The sequence below is a fragment of the Arabidopsis lyrata genome (genome assembly GCF_000004255.2).
Source record: "Arabidopsis lyrata subsp. lyrata unplaced genomic scaffold ARALYscaffold_8, whole genome shotgun sequence".
In the NCBI taxonomy this organism is placed as follows: Eukaryota; Viridiplantae; Streptophyta; class Magnoliopsida; order Brassicales; family Brassicaceae; genus Arabidopsis; species Arabidopsis lyrata.
The window spans coordinates 21,417,244-21,434,471 of NW_003302548.1; the positions used below are offsets into that span (position 1 = coordinate 21,417,244).

Sequence of the window (17,228 nt, forward strand, 5' to 3'; positions counted from 1 at the left end):
CATTCGCATGTGCATCAGAGAAAGAGGTCTCCTTGCTTCTTAAGTCTAATGTATATTGTTGGTATTAGCCTTGTTGCTTTTGTTGTTAGTGTAAGGGTTCGTCCTCTTTCGATTGGGTTTCGAGTTTTTCTGCTCTTTGTTCTTAGTGTTTCTAGTTTCCCTTTCATAGGGCTTTGGTTCCGGGGAAATCTTTTTTTTCCTCCGGCCATGACTCCGGGGACATTTATGTCGTCCGCCGGCTTAAGTTTTCCTTTTTTGGGCTTTCGTTTCCGGGGATATTCAGTTTTTCCGCCGGCTTATGTAATCTCAAAATGTATCCTTCGAGTTTTATAAATAAAATCAGATGACAAAAAAAAAAGAAGATAAAACTAAACATTCAAATTTGGAAACTTCCGATTTTTTAAAAAAAATAAAATACATCAAAACGGGCGTAAATTTTTTTATTGTCATGTGAAAAAGTAATTTAGTGAATTAATCATCGAAAGTCCTACAAATTTCAGTAATTTAGGCATTAAGTATTTTCTGAAAATGGTCAGTGGGGTTGGTGAAGTTTTTCTCCCTTGCCTCCGTTCTTTATGCCAAAGGAACTTTGAAACGTTTAAGTATCGAAAAGGCTCATCTAGATTTAAACAATCATTTATATGCTTTTTATTTTATTTATCAGTAGCTCATATATACTGATTTTGATCATGACATAATTTATCATTCATTCTGTATTATAAACCTGATTAAGATCATCTCTAATGTAAAACTCTATATTTTTGCTCTAAAATAGAGTAACTTTATAATAGAGTAGAATTCTCTCTAATGTATTACTCTATTCCTTACTCTAAAATAGAGGTAGTGTAAAAGATAGAGGAAAATTATAGAGTTGCTCTATATATAGAGCAATATTCACTTTTGCTCTATTTTAGAGTAGAATATAGAGTAGGGTTGGAAAGAATTTTGCTCTATATTAGAATTTAGAGGAAAAAATAGAGTTGGAATGGAGATGCTCTAAGTTGTAGTGGATCTAGACTTTCGGCTATAAGTTAAAATAAATAAGCTAGTGAGGAATTGAGGATAATGCTAAATAAAAGACATTTTGTTATATTTTTAGGGTTACGACACATAATAGATTTTAAATAAGATTTGTGGCTGTGTATTAATTATTAGGAAATTTATGAAAGCATACATTTTTTACAAGGATATTTTTGTGTAAATTTTAAAAATCCAAATTTTTTTTTTTTTTTTTATGATAAACCCTATCGGTTGATCTGGTCTGTCCCGAGTTTGGAATGCTTTCCGACTAATGTCAGGGGTAGCCAGATCGCCTGTTACTGGAATACCAGGTAAACAGCTTGGACCTTTTAGTCCAAGCCCAGACTTCCCACACAAATGTGTTTTTTTTGTTTTCAGCGTGGATCGAACCTGGATTAGTTCCTTCCAACATTTTCCCAATTCTCAACTACCACTGGACCACAGCTGTGTGGGCAAAAAAAAAAAAAAAAAAAAAAATCCAAATTCTTATGGAATATAATTTTTCATTCGCAAAAAAAAAAAAACTAAACTTAGAATTACTTGAAAATCCAAATGAAAATTTCTTTTTATCACGAATTTTAAAATACTTGAAATAGTTCATGTTGCTCTATGAATTTAGGAAAAAGTACTTATTCATATATTTTTAAAATTAATTACCGAAAATTGGTTTACCTACATGATTGAATTCAACATAAAAACTATCAAAGGATTTTTGTTTGCTTTGGGAGTGAAAGAAAGCCTTTCTATTCAACTTCAAGTTTGGGCAAAATAAAGGAGTTTTGCAGCAATAAAGTTATACAGCTTTCAAACCTACTTATAAGTTATACCTTATAGTTCTAAACTTCTAATTATCTGATCAAGTTCTCAAGTTTTTATTTTATTATTTGGCGACGAAGTTCAGTAGTTATCAAGAAACAAAAGATATAGAACAGACGTAGTAGTGGGGTTTTTATTGGGCCTATGGGCTTTGTTAACTTGAACCCAATTTATAAAGTTTATTAGCCCAAATAACAACTTGACCCGAAGATAAAGAACCGACTCCCTCAATTGGTCGGTTTCATTAACATCATCTCCAACTCTTATATTCTTTTTTTTTTTTTGTTCTGGCTTAATCTGGATAAACCCTAGTTCTTCTTTCTCTCGCGCTCTACTTTCCCACGATCACCCGCAGACGATTTCCGATTACCGGTGAGTTCATCTCCAATCTTCGTTTTGATATACGATTCTATACTCTCGTATTTGTTTGATTCGATTGTTTCCAATTTCGTTTTGTTTTCTTCTGATTCAGTGTTTTGTTCAATTTCTCAGTTCTTTCTTTTTTGTTGGAGAAAGCTTCGTTGAGTATCGATAATGGCGGATCTAGATCCAGAGATCGCTAAAACTCAAGAGGAAAGACGGAAGATGGAAGCAGACCTTGCTTCTCTCACTTCTATCAATATGGATCGCGATCTTTACGGAGGTAACGACCGTGATTCCTACGTGACTTCTATTGCTCCTAACGATGAGGAGGATACGAATCTGGACACCACTGGTTCTCTTGTTGCTCAGCGGCTCGCGTCTTACACTGCTCCTAGGTCGCTTCTTAACGACGTGGCTCGTCCTCACAACGAAGATGACGATGTGGGATTTAAACCTAGGCAGACTATTGCGGAACGTGAGGGTGAGTATAGGAATAGGAGACTCAATCGGGTTCTTTCTCCGGATAGAGTTGATGCCTTTGCTATGGGCGACAAGACCCCGGATGCGAGTGTTCGGACTTACACGGACCATATGAGGGAGACGGCTCTGCAGAGGGAGAAAGAGGAAACTATGAGGCTCATTGCTAAGAAGAAGAAAGAGGAAGAAGAAGCTGCAAAGCATCAGAAGGATTCTGCTCCTCCTCCTCCTGTTCCTTCTTCTTCCAAGAGGAGACACAGGTGGGATCTCCCTGAAGAAGACGGTGGTGCTGCAAAGAAAGCTAAAGCAGCAAGTTCAGATTGGGATTTACCTGATGCAGCTCCAGGGATTGGACGATGGGATGCTCCAACTCCAGGGAGAGTTTCTGATGCCACCCCTTCTGCTGGACGAAGAAACAGGTGGGACGAAACTCCTACACCTGGTCGTGTGACTGATTCTGATGCAACACCTGGTGGTGTTACTCCCGGTGCAACTCCTTCAGGTGTTACTTGGGACGGGACGCCAAGAGGGCTTGCCACCCCTACCCCAAAGCGTCAACGTTCAAGGTGGGACGAAACACCAGCCACTATGGGGAGTGCTACACCTATGGGTGGAGTCACTCCTGGTGCAGCTTACACTCCTGGTGTTACCCCTATTGGTGGGATTGATATGGCTACTCCGACTCCGGGTCAGCTTATTTTCCGTGGTGCTATGACCCCCGAGCAGCTCAATATGCAAAGGTGGGAGAAGGATATCGAGGAGAGAAACAGACCATTGAGTGATGAAGAGCTTGATGCCATGTTTCCTAAAGATGGATACAAGGTTTTGGATCCGCCTGCTTCATATGTTCCCATCAGAACCCCTGCGAGGAAACTTCAACAAACCCCGACACCCATGGCAACTCCTGGCTATGTTATTCCCGAGGAAAACCGTGGGCAACAGTATGATGTGCCCCCAGAAGTTCCTGGTGGTTTGCCGTTTATGAAACCAGAGGATTATCAGTATTTTGGAGCTCTGTTGAATGAAGAGAACGAAGAAGAGCTGTCTCCTGACGAGCAGAAAGAACGCAAGATCATGAAACTATTGTTAAAGGTTAAAAATGGAACTCCTGCCCAGAGGAAAACAGCCCTGAGGCAGCTTACTGATAAGGCTCGTGAGCTTGGTGCTGGTCCTTTGTTCAATAAAATTTTGCCATTGCTCATGCAACCCACTTTGGAAGATCAAGAGAGGCATCTTTTGGTCAAAGTGATTGATAGGATTCTGTACAAACTTGATGAGCTGGTAAGGCCTTACGTCCACAAAATCCTTGTTGTTATTGAGCCTTTGTTGATTGATGAGGATTATTATGCTCGTGTAGAAGGGAGAGAAATTATTTCTAACCTTAGCAAAGCAGCTGGTTTGGCCACTATGATTGCAGCTATGCGTCCTGATATTGACAACATTGATGAATATGTGAGGAACACAACAGCGAGAGCTTTCAGTGTGGTGGCTTCAGCTCTTGGAATCCCTGCACTCTTACCTTTCCTAAAAGCTGTGTGCCAGAGTAAAAAGTCATGGCAGGCACGGCACACTGGAATTAAGATTGTTCAGCAGATTGCGATACTAATTGGTTGTGCCGTCCTGCCTCACTTAAGGTCTTTAGTAGAGATTATCGAACATGGTCTCAGTGATGAAAACCAGAAGGTTAGGACTATTACCGCTTTGTCACTGGCTGCTCTTGCTGAAGCTGCTGCTCCATATGGTATTGAGAGCTTTGATTCTGTTCTGAAGCCTTTGTGGAAAGGTATTAGGTCGCACCGTGGTAAAGTTTTAGCTGCTTTCTTGAAGGCGATCGGTTTTATCATCCCCTTGATGGATGCTATATATGCGAGCTACTATACAAAAGAAGTCATGGTTATCTTGATTCGTGAGTTCCAGTCGCCTGATGAAGAGATGAAGAAGATCGTCCTCAAGGTGGTGAAACAGTGTGTAAGTACAGAGGGTGTTGAACCGGAATACATACGCAGTGATATTCTGCCTGAGTTTTTCAAGCATTTCTGGGTTAGGAAAATGGCTCTGGAGAGGAGAAACTATAAGCAGCTTGTTGAAACTACTGTGGAGATTGCGAACAAGGTTGGTGTTGCAGATATTGTGGGAAGAGTTGTTGAAGATCTCAAGGATGAGAGTGAACCGTATCGACGTATGGTTATGGAAACCATTGATAAGGTTGTCACAAACTTGGGAGCATCTGATATTGATGCGAGATTGGAGGAACTGCTCATAGATGGCATTCTTTATGCTTTTCAAGAACAGACTAGTGACGATGCTAATGTAATGCTTAATGGATTCGGTGCTGTAGTGAATGCTCTTGGTCAGAGAGTAAAGCCTTATCTTCCCCAGATCTGTGGTACCATCAAGTGGCGTTTGAATAACAAGAGTGCTAAGGTAAGACAACAAGCTGCTGATCTGATTTCTAGAATTGCGGTTGTTATGAAGCAATGCGGAGAGGAACAGTTGATGGGACATCTTGGTGTTGTTTTGTATGAATATCTTGGAGAAGAGTACCCAGAAGTCTTGGGATCAATTCTTGGAGCTTTAAAAGCTATAGTCAATGTGATTGGTATGACGAAGATGACTCCTCCTATTAAGGATCTGCTTCCAAGGCTGACCCCTATTTTGAAGAACAGGCACGAGAAAGTGCAAGAGAATTGCATTGATCTTGTCGGTAGGATTGCTGATCGTGGTGCCGAGTTTGTTCCAGCAAGAGAATGGATGAGAATCTGTTTTGAGCTTCTTGAAATGCTTAAGGCTCATAAGAAAGGTATTCGTCGTGCTACAGTCAACACTTTCGGGTACATCGCCAAAGCCATTGGACCACAGGATGTTCTTGCCACGTTGCTGAACAATCTCAAAGTCCAAGAACGTCAGAACCGTGTTTGCACCACAGTCGCAATCGCTATTGTCGCTGAAACATGCTCTCCCTTCACCGTATTACCTGCTTTGATGAATGAGTACCGTGTTCCAGAGCTAAACGTCCAAAACGGTGTTTTGAAATCTCTTTCCTTCCTCTTTGAGTACATTGGAGAAATGGGCAAAGATTACATATACGCAGTCACACCGTTGCTTGAAGACGCGCTCATGGACAGAGATTTGGTTCACAGACAAACCGCAGCTTCAGCCGTGAAACATATGGCTCTAGGTGTAGCTGGGTTGGGATGCGAAGACGCTTTGGTTCACTTGCTTAACTTCATTTGGCCCAACATTTTCGAGACATCTCCTCACGTCATTAACGCGGTGATGGAAGCCATTGAAGGAATGCGAGTCGCATTAGGTGCAGCTGTAATTCTGAACTATTGTTTGCAGGGTTTGTTTCATCCGGCGCGCAAGGTCCGCGAAGTGTACTGGAAGATATACAATTCTCTATACATTGGTGCTCAGGACACGCTTGTTGCTGCTTACCCGGTTCTTGAAGATGAGCAGAACAATGTGTATAGCCGACCAGAGTTGACGATGTTTGTGTGAAAGAAAGATTGGATTCGATGTGACTCTATTACTCTCTAGTCTCCTGTGATGTGACTCTATTACTCTCTAGTCTCCTGTAGTTTTTGGTATTGGCTTTATTGCAAAGGTTTGCTTTGTATAAAACTCTCGAACACGGAAGCGGTTCTTTTCTTTTTCTGGAAATTACAAAACGTGTGCACTTTTTGGTATTTCTTATTGACTTTAGTTTCATGTTATTTGCCATGCATTACAGCTGCAGGTTCAGGAAATAACGTAGAAATCTTCAAGACTCGAAATAAGCAGAGAGCCTTTAGATCTTTCCTATTGCGAGACTCAGGAAGATATTAGGCCCCAGCCATTAGAATTTTGTGTCAGTTTGCTCAGAAATTTGGTTTCCTCAGTTGAGATGTTTACTGAATTTGGACCGATTTAATTGTGTGGTTTATTTCTCGGTTCAGGCTGAACTTAAACGCTGACGAAGGAAAACAGGATATATATTGTTCTAACTTCTACGGTGTACATCCTTAATATACTAACACACACCAATTGGTATGTGGCTGTGTGAACCCGAATCAGATCGATTACCAGACACTTTTGAGTCGATACCCTTAAAACCGAGATTATGGATTTGTGTTTGTATTGGTTTGGTTGCGGGTCAAATGCTCAGGGACTGGTTTCGGTACTTCTATATTTTCAGTAGAGACCCAAAAATTTCCACCAGAAAGATCCAACACCTCCCCAGATGATCGCTTGTACAAGAGCCATCACGAACCCGACTCTAAACATATCTCTCAGATCTACATACCCAGCTGCAGATCCAGACCAAGAAAAAAATTGTAAGAAAAAGTGTTTGAATGGTCGATTAATTCGATGACCAATGATATGAGATATAAGATAAAAAACTTAGAAAGAGAAGAAAACGGACCTCCGTAATATAAAGCAGCTGGTCCCCCACTATAATGTGACAAAGCACCCGAGAGATTGTTGTTGAAAGCCAAGCAAAGCGCTGCTAGAACCCCCGGCACTCCAGCAGCGATTTGCATCGCCAAGAAAGGGGGATAGAGAGCTCCCGCGTGAGCGGTTTGGCTTGCAAATAGATAATGGATCAAGAGATAACAAGCCTGGAGAATAATGAATGATGCGGGCCAAGTCAGGGAGAGAGATTGTAGCAATTTGGCTACACAATCCGACATCCAAGCAACAACACCGAGGTTTGTTAGCTGTCCAGCCATACCAATTAAAACCGCAAACCAAGTGAGCGAGTCCCAAGCTGATTTGTCACTGAGACAATCGTCCCAGTTTATGACTCCTAACAGCAGAAGCGTTGACAGACCTATCATCGCGGACACAACACTTGCTATTCCTATTGCCTCTCTGCAAGGAGATACGGAAAAATAGGTCTTAATATGGTTAACGTTCTTAATAATTTGTATGAGTTTGTGTAGTTTTTGAATACTTTTTAGTGAGTCTATGTAGTTATAGACTGATTGTATCGATCCGTCTAGTTTTTAGACACTATGTAAATAGTTTTATGCTATTTCTCTAAAATGATACCAATGGTTTTTGTTCAAATTTAGCAAGAAACCTTACCCGAAAACCCAAAGAGAGACAGTGAAAGCCATGGCGCCGAGCATGATCCATTCGTTTTTCGTGATGGGACCTAATCGCTCGAGCTTCTTAGCAGCTGCAGCCGGAGCTTCTGGTGTGTGTTTCAGGTCAGGAGGGTAAAGCTTGTAGATAATGAGAGGAGTACAAAGAAGAGACACAAACGCAGGAACACTCGCAACTTTAAACCAAGTGATCCATGGATTCGAGATTACAACACCAACTTCTCTGGCTAGTTTGAGACATAGCAAGTTTTGTGCCGCTGATGTGAGTAGAATCGCACCAGAAGCTCCTGAACACTGTCACAGACAAAACATAAACCCTTAAAACTAAAGTCATCAATACACAAAACATTTTATGCTTAATGAAGATACATAGTTTATGTTATTTTCTGGATGGTAAATTGTTGTATGCAACAGATTTTATCAAACAATCGAATCTTGAATTTTGACCTGCAATTGGGTTTGTATCAGAAAAGAACCCAATTTACTGGAAGATGGGTCTCCGGGATAACTTCCGGCGGAAAGAGCCAAAGATTTAATCACCGGCAAGAAAACGCCACCGGCTCTAGCCATTGTAGACGGCATTATCAAACCCATAAGCGTTTCACAGAACGCAAGACCATAAGACAGACCAAGAGTGCTTTTCCCAAGCCATTTCACGAAATAAGTAGCGATTCTATCGCCAAGACCAGTTTTAATGAAACCACGAGCGAAGAAGAAAGAAATAGCGATTAGCCAAATGAGCTCATTGGTAAAAGCGGCGAAAGCGGTTGAGAAAGGAAGCGTTTTGGTGACGATAGAAGCGGTTAAGCCAATGAAAGCCCAAGCGCCTACGGGAAGAGGACCAAGGACGAGACCTGAGATCGTGAAGAGGAAGATTGAGAGTAATTGCCATCCTTGTGAGGTTACTTGTTCTGGTCTTGGGATTAAGAATCTGACGATGAGGCCGATTGAGATGGAGATTGTGAGAGGAATTAGCTTTGCTCCTTGCGGCTGCGGCGGAGAAGGAGAAGGAAGGGATTGAGGTTTCTCCGGCGAGGAAGAGGCGGTGGCGCGTAGAGTGAATCGAGGGGAGGAGATGGAGAGTGATCGGAGTGTTGGGGGTGAGTGTACGGAAATCAACGGTGGAAGTAAAGAGAATGATTTGGAGGAAGATCGGCGGAGAGAGAGATAGGAGGCTGATGAAGAAGTGGAGAGTGAGAGCGAACGGAGAGCCAAACTCTCCATCGCCGGGAGAGAGAGTGTGTTCTCAAGTTTCTCACCGGAGGAGGGAAATTGATTTGTTTTTTTTTTTTGGTTTCTGTTTGATATTTTTCTGTGATAAGCCTTTTATAAAGATAATTAAAACGTTATTATTATGGAGATCTAGATCCAGCTCTTAACCACACTCATATCTGTCTTATTCCCACAAAATGAATCTTCCCTCTGGAGTCAAAGATTATATAGGCCAATAAACTTATGTAATGTTGCATATAAGCCTATGCTTCATTGCATTATATCTGAAAATCAAATTGCTCACGATCTTTTACGTTCAATGTATACTCAGTAAGCGGAAATATACTTTTCATGGTGCTTAAACTCGATATAACCAAAGCATTTGATAGAGTTGAATGGAGTTTTCTTGTAGAGCTCGTGAGAATGTTGGGATTTGCAGATAAATGGTGTAGCTGGATCGTGATTCGTGGTTGTCCAAGTCAGAGAATCATATTTTGATTCTGTAGCTACAACTTTTAAATTATTTAGATAAAACAACCAAGTGACAAACTGTACTCAAGAAGTATTTAAATTTTTTTACATTTTTATTAAATTATTTGTATTTTGTATGACCATATATAACGAAATTACCAAATTATGTTATAGTTGAAAACTTGAAAGTATAAATACAATCTCGCAAAACCTATTTAAAGATATCTACTTAATATTAAAAAATTCAGAATTATTTACCTAATCAAGTAAAAACTCATGATCGTTTACTATGAAAACTCTCTTGATTTTCATGATTTGTTTGAAGACTTGTTGGTTTCTCAGTAGTTTGAGTAGTGAATATGAATATATGATCATAAATGTTGATAATGATGCTACTGGTTGTCTGGTCATAATCATTAATCAACATAATGATGGTGAAAATGATATACCATATATCCAAATATGTTTCTTTTTCTTTCTTTTCTATCAATGTATTAAGAGTAAGTGACAAGAATCCTAGTCGTTATTACGATATTTATCCTAAATTTATTTCAAATTGTCAAATAAGCTGACTTATTTTTGATTTTTTTTGGGTAGGATTTCCCTTGTAACGCCAAGTTATTTCTCGTGTTTTTCGACATGTGATATACATTTTCTATACACATTATGGTGGGGATTGTACCATACAAAACATCATATCATCAAAGGACAAATAATGAGAGTGATGCTTGTGGCGCTAACTTATTTTGAGTTATTGTAAGTTAGCTTCATGTTCTTTGCTCTCGGAATTTGAAACTCGATCCTTATATTATAGATAATTTGGAGATTCACTCCTTTTTATCACTACTTTCTCTGTTTTTTATTACCCAGACATTTTCGTTTTAACAAAAACGCCCCCAAAACAAATTTTCATCTGGACGACAAATTTTCATCTTTGTATCTTACTCTTTTCTCCGAAAAAGAAATGCGATATTTCATAAGAGAACAAATCGAGATAGATCTCTGTATATCTATTTGACAAAGAATTGTCTGATTCTCTAATTGCAAGTAGAAAAAAATGAAGCCTCAAAACCGAATGATCAACAAAGAATTGTACCGGACTTTGCAAAGCTTCTTCAAGAACAACTTTCTTCCGAGGAGCTCTTAATAGAGACCCAAAAATTTCCACCAGAAAGTTCCAACTACTCCCCAGATTATCGCATTAATCGTCGCCATCACGAATCCAATCTTGAATACATCAGGCAGATCAACATAACCCGCTGCAAAAAAAAATAGAAGCAAACGCAGTTAAGAGACTTAACTAGAAAGAGAGAGCTATGTTCTGTTCATCAATGGGAATACCTCCATAGTAGACAGCGGCTTGACCGCTACTGTAGTGAGTCAAAGCACCAAAAAGATTGGTGTTGTAAGCTAAAGCAAGTGCACCTAGTATGCCCGGAACACCTGCTGCTATATGCATAGCAAGGAAAGCTGAGAAAAGCGCTCCAACGTGACCGGTTTGGCTTGCGAAAAGGTAGTGAATGAAGAAGTATGCTGCTTGAAGAAGTCCAAACGCAGCAGGCCAACCCAAGGAGAGAGATTGGAGAACTTTGGCTACACAATCAGACATCCATGTTACAACACCGAGGTTTGTGAGCTGTCCTGCCATTCCCACCAAGACAGCAAACCAAGCTAATGTGTCCCATGCCGATTTTTCGCTTAGGCAATCGTCCCAATTGAGGACACCAAGGAGAAGAAGTATGGAGAGACCGATCATGGCAGCTACAACACTTGGTATTCCCAGAGTCTCTCTGCATATAATATTAACCCATGGAATACTCAGATTCTAACCAACGCTATGATACAAAACATGAAAGTGATCTAAGACATACCCGCAGATCCAAAGAGTGACAGCAAGAAGCATTGTACCAACCATGATCCATTCGTTTTTGGTGACAGGGCCCATTTGCTTGAGTTTCGTTGCAGCAATACCTGGAGCATCCGGTGTGTCTTTGGTTTCTGGAGGATAAAGCTTATAGAGGATAAATGGAGTACAAAGAAGTGATATGATTGCAGGTAGACTAGCAGCCTTAAACCAAGAAACCCAAGGGTTTGAGATCACTACTCCAAGCTCCTCAGCTAACTTGAGACACAGCAAATTTTGAGCTGCAGCAGTCAAGAAAAGAGCACTAGAGTTTCCGGCGCACTGCCAAAGATCAGAACAGAATTAGAGAAGCAGAACAAAAGTCGAAAACTTCAAAAGTCTCTCAAAGTCAAATACTAACAACAAGAAAGAAACTTTCATCTAAACTAGAAAGCAGCCCCCAGAGTAAGACACTAATTGAACCAAAGAGCAAACTTTGTTTCTCAGCATCACACTACACGCACTACTACCTAATCATTGGAGCCAACGGATCCAATTCCCGACACAAAAAGTGATAAGCCAAATTATGAATCAAAGGACATAAAACAAAGAAGTAACCTGAAATTGAGATTGGATCAAGTAAGACCCTAATTTCCTAGAAGAAGAATCACCCGGTTTACTTCCAGCAGATAGCGAGAGAGACTTGATGATGGGCAAGAAAATGCCACCAGCTCTAGCAGTGGTACTAGGCATTGCAGGAGCAATCAAAGCCTCACTAAGCGTGAGCCCATAAGAAAGACCTAAAGTACTCTTCCCAAGCCATTTCACAAAGTAAGTAGCGATTCTATCACCAAGACCTGTTTTGACGAATCCACGAGCGAAGAAGAAAGAGATAACGATCAACCAGATAACCTCGCTTGTGAAAGCTGAGAAAGCGGCGGAGAAAGAAAGCGTTTTGGTGACGATTGAAGCGGTGAGGCCAATGAAAGCCCAAGCTCCGACTGGGAGAGGACTAAGGACGAGACCAGCGATTGTTGAGAGGAAGATGGAGAGTAATTGCCAGCCTTGTGGCGTGACTCCTTCTGGTACAGGAACAGCGAATCGGAGGATGAGACCGACGGAGATTGAGAGGATTAGAGGAATGAGTTTCGCTCCTTGAGGAGACGGAGACGGAGATGGGGGAGGAGGAGGAGGAGGAGCGTTGTCTTGCGGTGCGGCGGCGATTCGTGTGGAGATTCGAGGAATTGGCTTGAGGAGAGGGAAGGAGAGAGGTTGAACGGGGAGAGATCGGAGGGAGATTGTTGAAGGCGGAGATCTCGAGGAGGTGCGACGGAGAAGAGAGAGACGTGAGGGATGATGATGATGATGGGAGAGTAAGTTGGAAGTGGCGGTGGTGGAGAGAGATTGAAGAGCGAAACTCTCCATCGCCGGAGATTAGATAGAGAGAGAGTGTGACGGCGAAGTGTTTAGTTTTCGTCAGTCGCTGGCTGTGTTTTGTCGCCGGAGAGAGCAATGATGAGTGGATGTGAAATTAAACTGAGAATCTAAAAAGTCTTCGCTTCTTTTTCTTCTCTCACCCGGACCAAACAAACCGGAACCATAGTCAAATTGAACCGAACCACTTTTTCTAATTTGGTTCAATTTTCAAGCATTGATTCACCAAAATCCGATTTCTTTTTGGAGGCAATCAAAACAATATCATCATAATCATCAGGTGGCTTATTAATTTTTGGATCATTAATTGGTTTATCTTGAAATTTTGAAATGATAGCTTGTTTTCAAAAGATTATTTTGGGAACCTTGAGAACATCTCATTGCTAAGTGTGAAGATTAGTCTGATGCAAAACCAAATGAGAGATTCATGTCACAATGCCCCAAGTCAAGAATGTAATGTCAATTCGATGGATCATGGAAGTACTAATCTTCTCAAACACTATATGAATCTACTCTTAAAAAAAAATACACATCCTATTCGTACGTCCCATTGTTAGATGTCACCATCATCATATATAAATATAATCCACATTTTATAAACTATTACATCATCTAACGAAACTTATAGAGTTATATAGTATAAAACCAAAAAAAAAGAAAAAGAAACTTAAAGTTATCTGTAAATCTATTTTATTTTTTATGGAACGAGGGATACATAATGTTGCATGGGTCATCCGACCAAGAAGCGAGGATGGAAAAACATAAAAATGTGCGGTTGGTATGTCAATGTCATGGGAATGGGCTGCCACTCAAATATCTTTTAAAATATACTATATCACAATTATCACTTATGACCCGCAGGATTGTTATTAGGAATCGCGGATGGTCCAAGCCCTTTCACTTTTTCTTGACATTTTCTTCATACCATACTTTGCATAATAGAGGATATGATGGGATCCTCCGATTCCCTGTTGCAAAGTGGAGCATAGTTTGCACATCAATGTAAAAAACAATATATAAAATGTAATAAATATGTTGATACATATAAAAGTCTATTGAACTAATTTTATATACAAACTATAACCGAACAATTTTGTTACGTAAAGACAGAAACTTACTTTTGCTCGACATATGAAAATTTACCACTAACTTTATCTCAATATTACTAGTTTCTTTACTAATGAAAGAGATTTAACCGACGAATATTTTGACCAGTGTTTGTAGCATATTTGATTTATTCTCTTTGTATCTAAAAAGTAAAAACACACAGTAATTAGGAAAAACTAATTAGAGAAGGAGACTTTCCTTGGTATAACTAAAAAGAAGATGAAAATGAAAAGTCTATAAAAGTCGGCTTTGAAGAGAAGAGAGCCAAGCAAGTAAGTGTCTTATCTCCTCCACACCGAATCATAGAGATCCTTAAATTCTTCATTTTCCCAATTTGCGCCGCCATTAAAAAAAAAAAGCTTAGCTAATCGCTATCGTCATCCGCAACTAACAAGACCCATCCTCTCTCTTCTCTAGAAATCTACCCAAATTTTCGATTTTGTGACAAGGGTTTTTCTTAATTTCGTCTACGGATATAGAAAATGTCTTCCATCAATCTATCCTCATCATCTCCTTCCACCATATCTCTTTCCCGCTCAAGGTAAGTTTTTTTCTTCCAAATCTCTTATTTTTACCAATTGTTTCTGCTCATTGGTTAATTCATTTTGGGGGAAATATGATGTTGCATCGACACGAGAAGATATCAATTCTAATTTCAGCTTAGATCCTGATCTATGGATTTGTAATTGCGTTTCAGTGACCTTATAATTTGTAATTGATGACATTGAGAGTTTCATAGCTTCTCTCTCGTTTTTGAATAAGCTTCAATGATTTGATGATTCTGTGCAGACTAAGCCGAAGCTCTACTACATTACTCCATGGACTACACCGTGTTACTTTACCATCTAACCATCCATCAAAGTTTTCCATTAAAACTACTGGAAAAGTTAAGGCTGCAGTGATCTCTAGAGAAGATGATCTGCTCTCATTCACCAACGGAAACGCTCCTCTCTCAAATGGTTTTCTCATTGATGATCGGACTGAAGAGCCATTAGAGGCTGATTCAGTTTCACTTGGAACACTTGCTGCAGATTCAGCTCCTGCACCAGCCAATGGTTTTGTTACTGAAGATGATGACTTTGAGTTGGATTTGCCAACTCCAGGTTTCTCTTCTATCCCTCAGGCCATTGAAGACATACGCCAAGGAAAGGTTCGTTTTTCTTTTGCTTTTTGTGAAAATCAAAATTTTCACCTATTTTTAGTTTCTTGTTCCCTCGATTGATTTGTCGGTAATGTTGCAGCTTGTCGTGGTTGTGGATGATGAAGATAGAGAAAATGAAGGCGATTTGGTGATGGCTGCTCAATTGGCAACACCTGAAGCTATGGCTTTTATTGTGAAACATGGAACTGGGATAGTTTGTGTGAGCATGAAAGAAGATGATCTCGAGAGATTGCACCTTCCTCTAATGGTGAATCAGAAGGAAAACGAAGAAAAGCTCTCTACTGCATTTACAGTGACTGTGGTATGTATTTTTTCTCTCAAAAAGATTTGATCTTGGGCCTTGTGGTTTTTATCTAATTTGTTTGTTCATATTTTCGCCTTCATAGGATGCAAAACATGGTACAACAACAGGAGTATCAGCTCGTGACAGGGCAACAACGATATTGTCTCTTGCATCAAGAGATTCAAAGCCTGAGGATTTCAACCGTCCAGGTCATATCTTCCCGCTGAAGTATCGGGAAGGCGGGGTTCTGAAAAGGGCTGGACACACTGAAGCATCTGTTGATCTTACTGTTTTAGCTGGACTGGATCCTGTTGGAGTACTTTGTGAAATTGTTGATGATGATGGTTCCATGGCTAGATTACCAAAACTTCGTGAATTTGCCGCTGAGAATAACCTGAAAATTGTTTCCATCGCAGATTTGATCAGGTAGGCTCTTTAAATTTCAAGGCCTTGTGTCTCTTATCGTATCTTCTCTCGAAGCGAAAAAGCTAAACTTTCTGGTTTGAAAATGACAGATATAGAAGAAAGAGAGATAAATTAGTGGAACGTTCTTCTGCTGCTCGGATCCCAACAATGTGGGGACCTTTCACTGCTTACTGCTATAGGTCCATACTAGACGGAATAGAGCACATAGCAATGGTTAAGGTTAGAGAAATGCTTTAAAACCATCTCTTGTTGATTTGACTTCAGAACATCCGAGGACTTAAGCCAAAACCCATTTGTCTGAAATTGTGGTAGGGTGAGATTGGTGACGGTCAAGACATTCTTGTGAGGGTTCATTCTGAATGTCTCACAGGAGACATATTTGGGTCTGCAAGGTGCGATTGCGGGAACCAGCTAGCACTTGCAATGCAGCAGATAGAGGCTACTGGTCGTGGTGTGCTGGTTTACCTACGTGGACATGAAGGAAGAGGGATTGGTTTAGGACACAAGCTTCGAGCTTACAATCTACAAGATGCTGGTCGAGACACGGTTGAAGCTAATGAGGAATTAGGACTTCCTGTTGATTCTAGAGAGTATGGAATTGGTGCACAGGTATTAACCAAGATCACATTACCATCCAAAAAAAGAAAACAATATTTTTCCGGGTATTTTACTTTTATCTTCTTGAATATCCAGATACTGAGGGATTTAGGCGTGAGGACAATGAAGCTGATGACGAATAATCCGGCAAAGTATGTTGGTCTGAAGGGATACGGATTAGCCATTGTTGGGAGAGTCCCTCTATTGAGTCTTATCACAAAGGAGAATAAGAGATATCTGGAGACAAAGCGGACCAAGATGGGTCACATGTATGGCTTGAAGTTCAAAGGCGATGTTGTGGAGAAGACTGAGTCTGAATCTGAGTCCTAAGTTTGAAAACCAGGACGAACCGAATGGAATAAAGAAATATAGGTATAATACTTGAAAAAACCAGGAAAGAAATTGACACAGAAGAAGAAGAAGAAGAAAAAGACTTTTGATCCGTCTGAGAAACTTGATTAGATTGGTTTATGTTCTAATCTAATCTTATCTGATATTTTTTGGTCTACAATTCTTGAATTACTTCTTGTTGTTGGGATTGAGTAGTTGCATTTTTGATTTGTGAAGCTGTGACAAAGAGGCCAGCTTTGAAGTGTGTCATCATACTTTGGTTGATTTCTTGTAAAACCTTATTTTTAACATTTAAACTATAATAAAAGTGTCATGATTATTAAGAAGACTAGTTAATCAATTTTTAGTCATATTGACTCTTAAAAGTAGACTCCATAAAAGTCCATAAAAATAGTAAACTCCATAAAAGTCCTCCTCGAAAATCTTTTATATTATAAATCACAAGTCACTATACCAATGAAAATAAGACACATCAGCAAACACAAATTCTTTAAAAAAAAATGATATTTTCTCAAGAAAAAGAGCACGATTTCCTTAAAAAGAATTTAACAAAATACTCCTATTTTCTGAGCAATT

General features: G+C 39.9%; 4 protein-coding genes across 4 annotated transcripts; 2 read left to right on the plus strand and 2 right to left on the minus strand.

The window, feature by feature from the left end:
• Nucleotides 1-2,094: 2,094 nt before the first annotated feature.
• On the plus strand, nt 2,095-6,365 carry LOC9300968 (splicing factor 3B subunit 1). Its single transcript, XM_021015493.1, has 2 exons — nt 2,095-2,208; nt 2,329-6,365. The coding sequence occupies exon 2, from the start codon at nt 2,371-2,373 to the stop codon at nt 6,175-6,177; it is 3,807 nt and encodes a 1,268-aa protein (XP_020871152.1). The 5' UTR covers nt 2,095-2,208; nt 2,329-2,370; the 3' UTR covers nt 6,178-6,365.
• Nucleotides 6,366-6,582: 217 nt separating this feature from the next.
• Nucleotides 6,583-9,064, minus strand: LOC9300969 (dicarboxylate transporter 2.2, chloroplastic). Its single transcript, XM_002866560.2, has 4 exons — nt 8,214-9,064; nt 7,747-8,060; nt 7,082-7,530; nt 6,583-6,965 (listed from the first exon to the last, which is right to left on the minus strand). The coding sequence occupies exons 1-4, from the start codon at nt 8,988-8,990 to the stop codon at nt 6,850-6,852; spliced, it is 1,656 nt and encodes a 551-aa protein (XP_002866606.1). The 5' UTR covers nt 8,991-9,064; the 3' UTR covers nt 6,583-6,849.
• Nucleotides 9,065-10,363: 1,299 nt separating this feature from the next.
• LOC9302679 (dicarboxylate transporter 2.1, chloroplastic) lies at nt 10,364-12,816 on the minus strand. The gene is made up of 4 exons (XM_002866561.2): nt 11,911-12,816; nt 11,321-11,634; nt 10,791-11,239; nt 10,364-10,708 (listed from the first exon to the last, which is right to left on the minus strand). Exons 1-4 carry the CDS (start codon nt 12,715-12,717, stop codon nt 10,593-10,595), a joined length of 1,686 nt encoding a protein of 561 aa, XP_002866607.1. The 5' UTR covers nt 12,718-12,816; the 3' UTR covers nt 10,364-10,592.
• A 1,291-nt stretch (nt 12,817-14,107) lies between these two features.
• Nucleotides 14,108-16,978, plus strand: LOC9302680 (bifunctional riboflavin biosynthesis protein RIBA 1, chloroplastic). The gene is made up of 7 exons (XM_021034925.1): nt 14,108-14,374; nt 14,623-14,983; nt 15,075-15,296; nt 15,382-15,704; nt 15,794-15,923; nt 16,017-16,313; nt 16,398-16,978. Exons 1-7 carry the CDS (start codon nt 14,316-14,318, stop codon nt 16,629-16,631), a joined length of 1,626 nt encoding a protein of 541 aa, XP_020890584.1. The 5' UTR covers nt 14,108-14,315; the 3' UTR covers nt 16,632-16,978.
• The last annotated feature ends 250 nt before the right edge of the window (nt 16,979-17,228 follow it).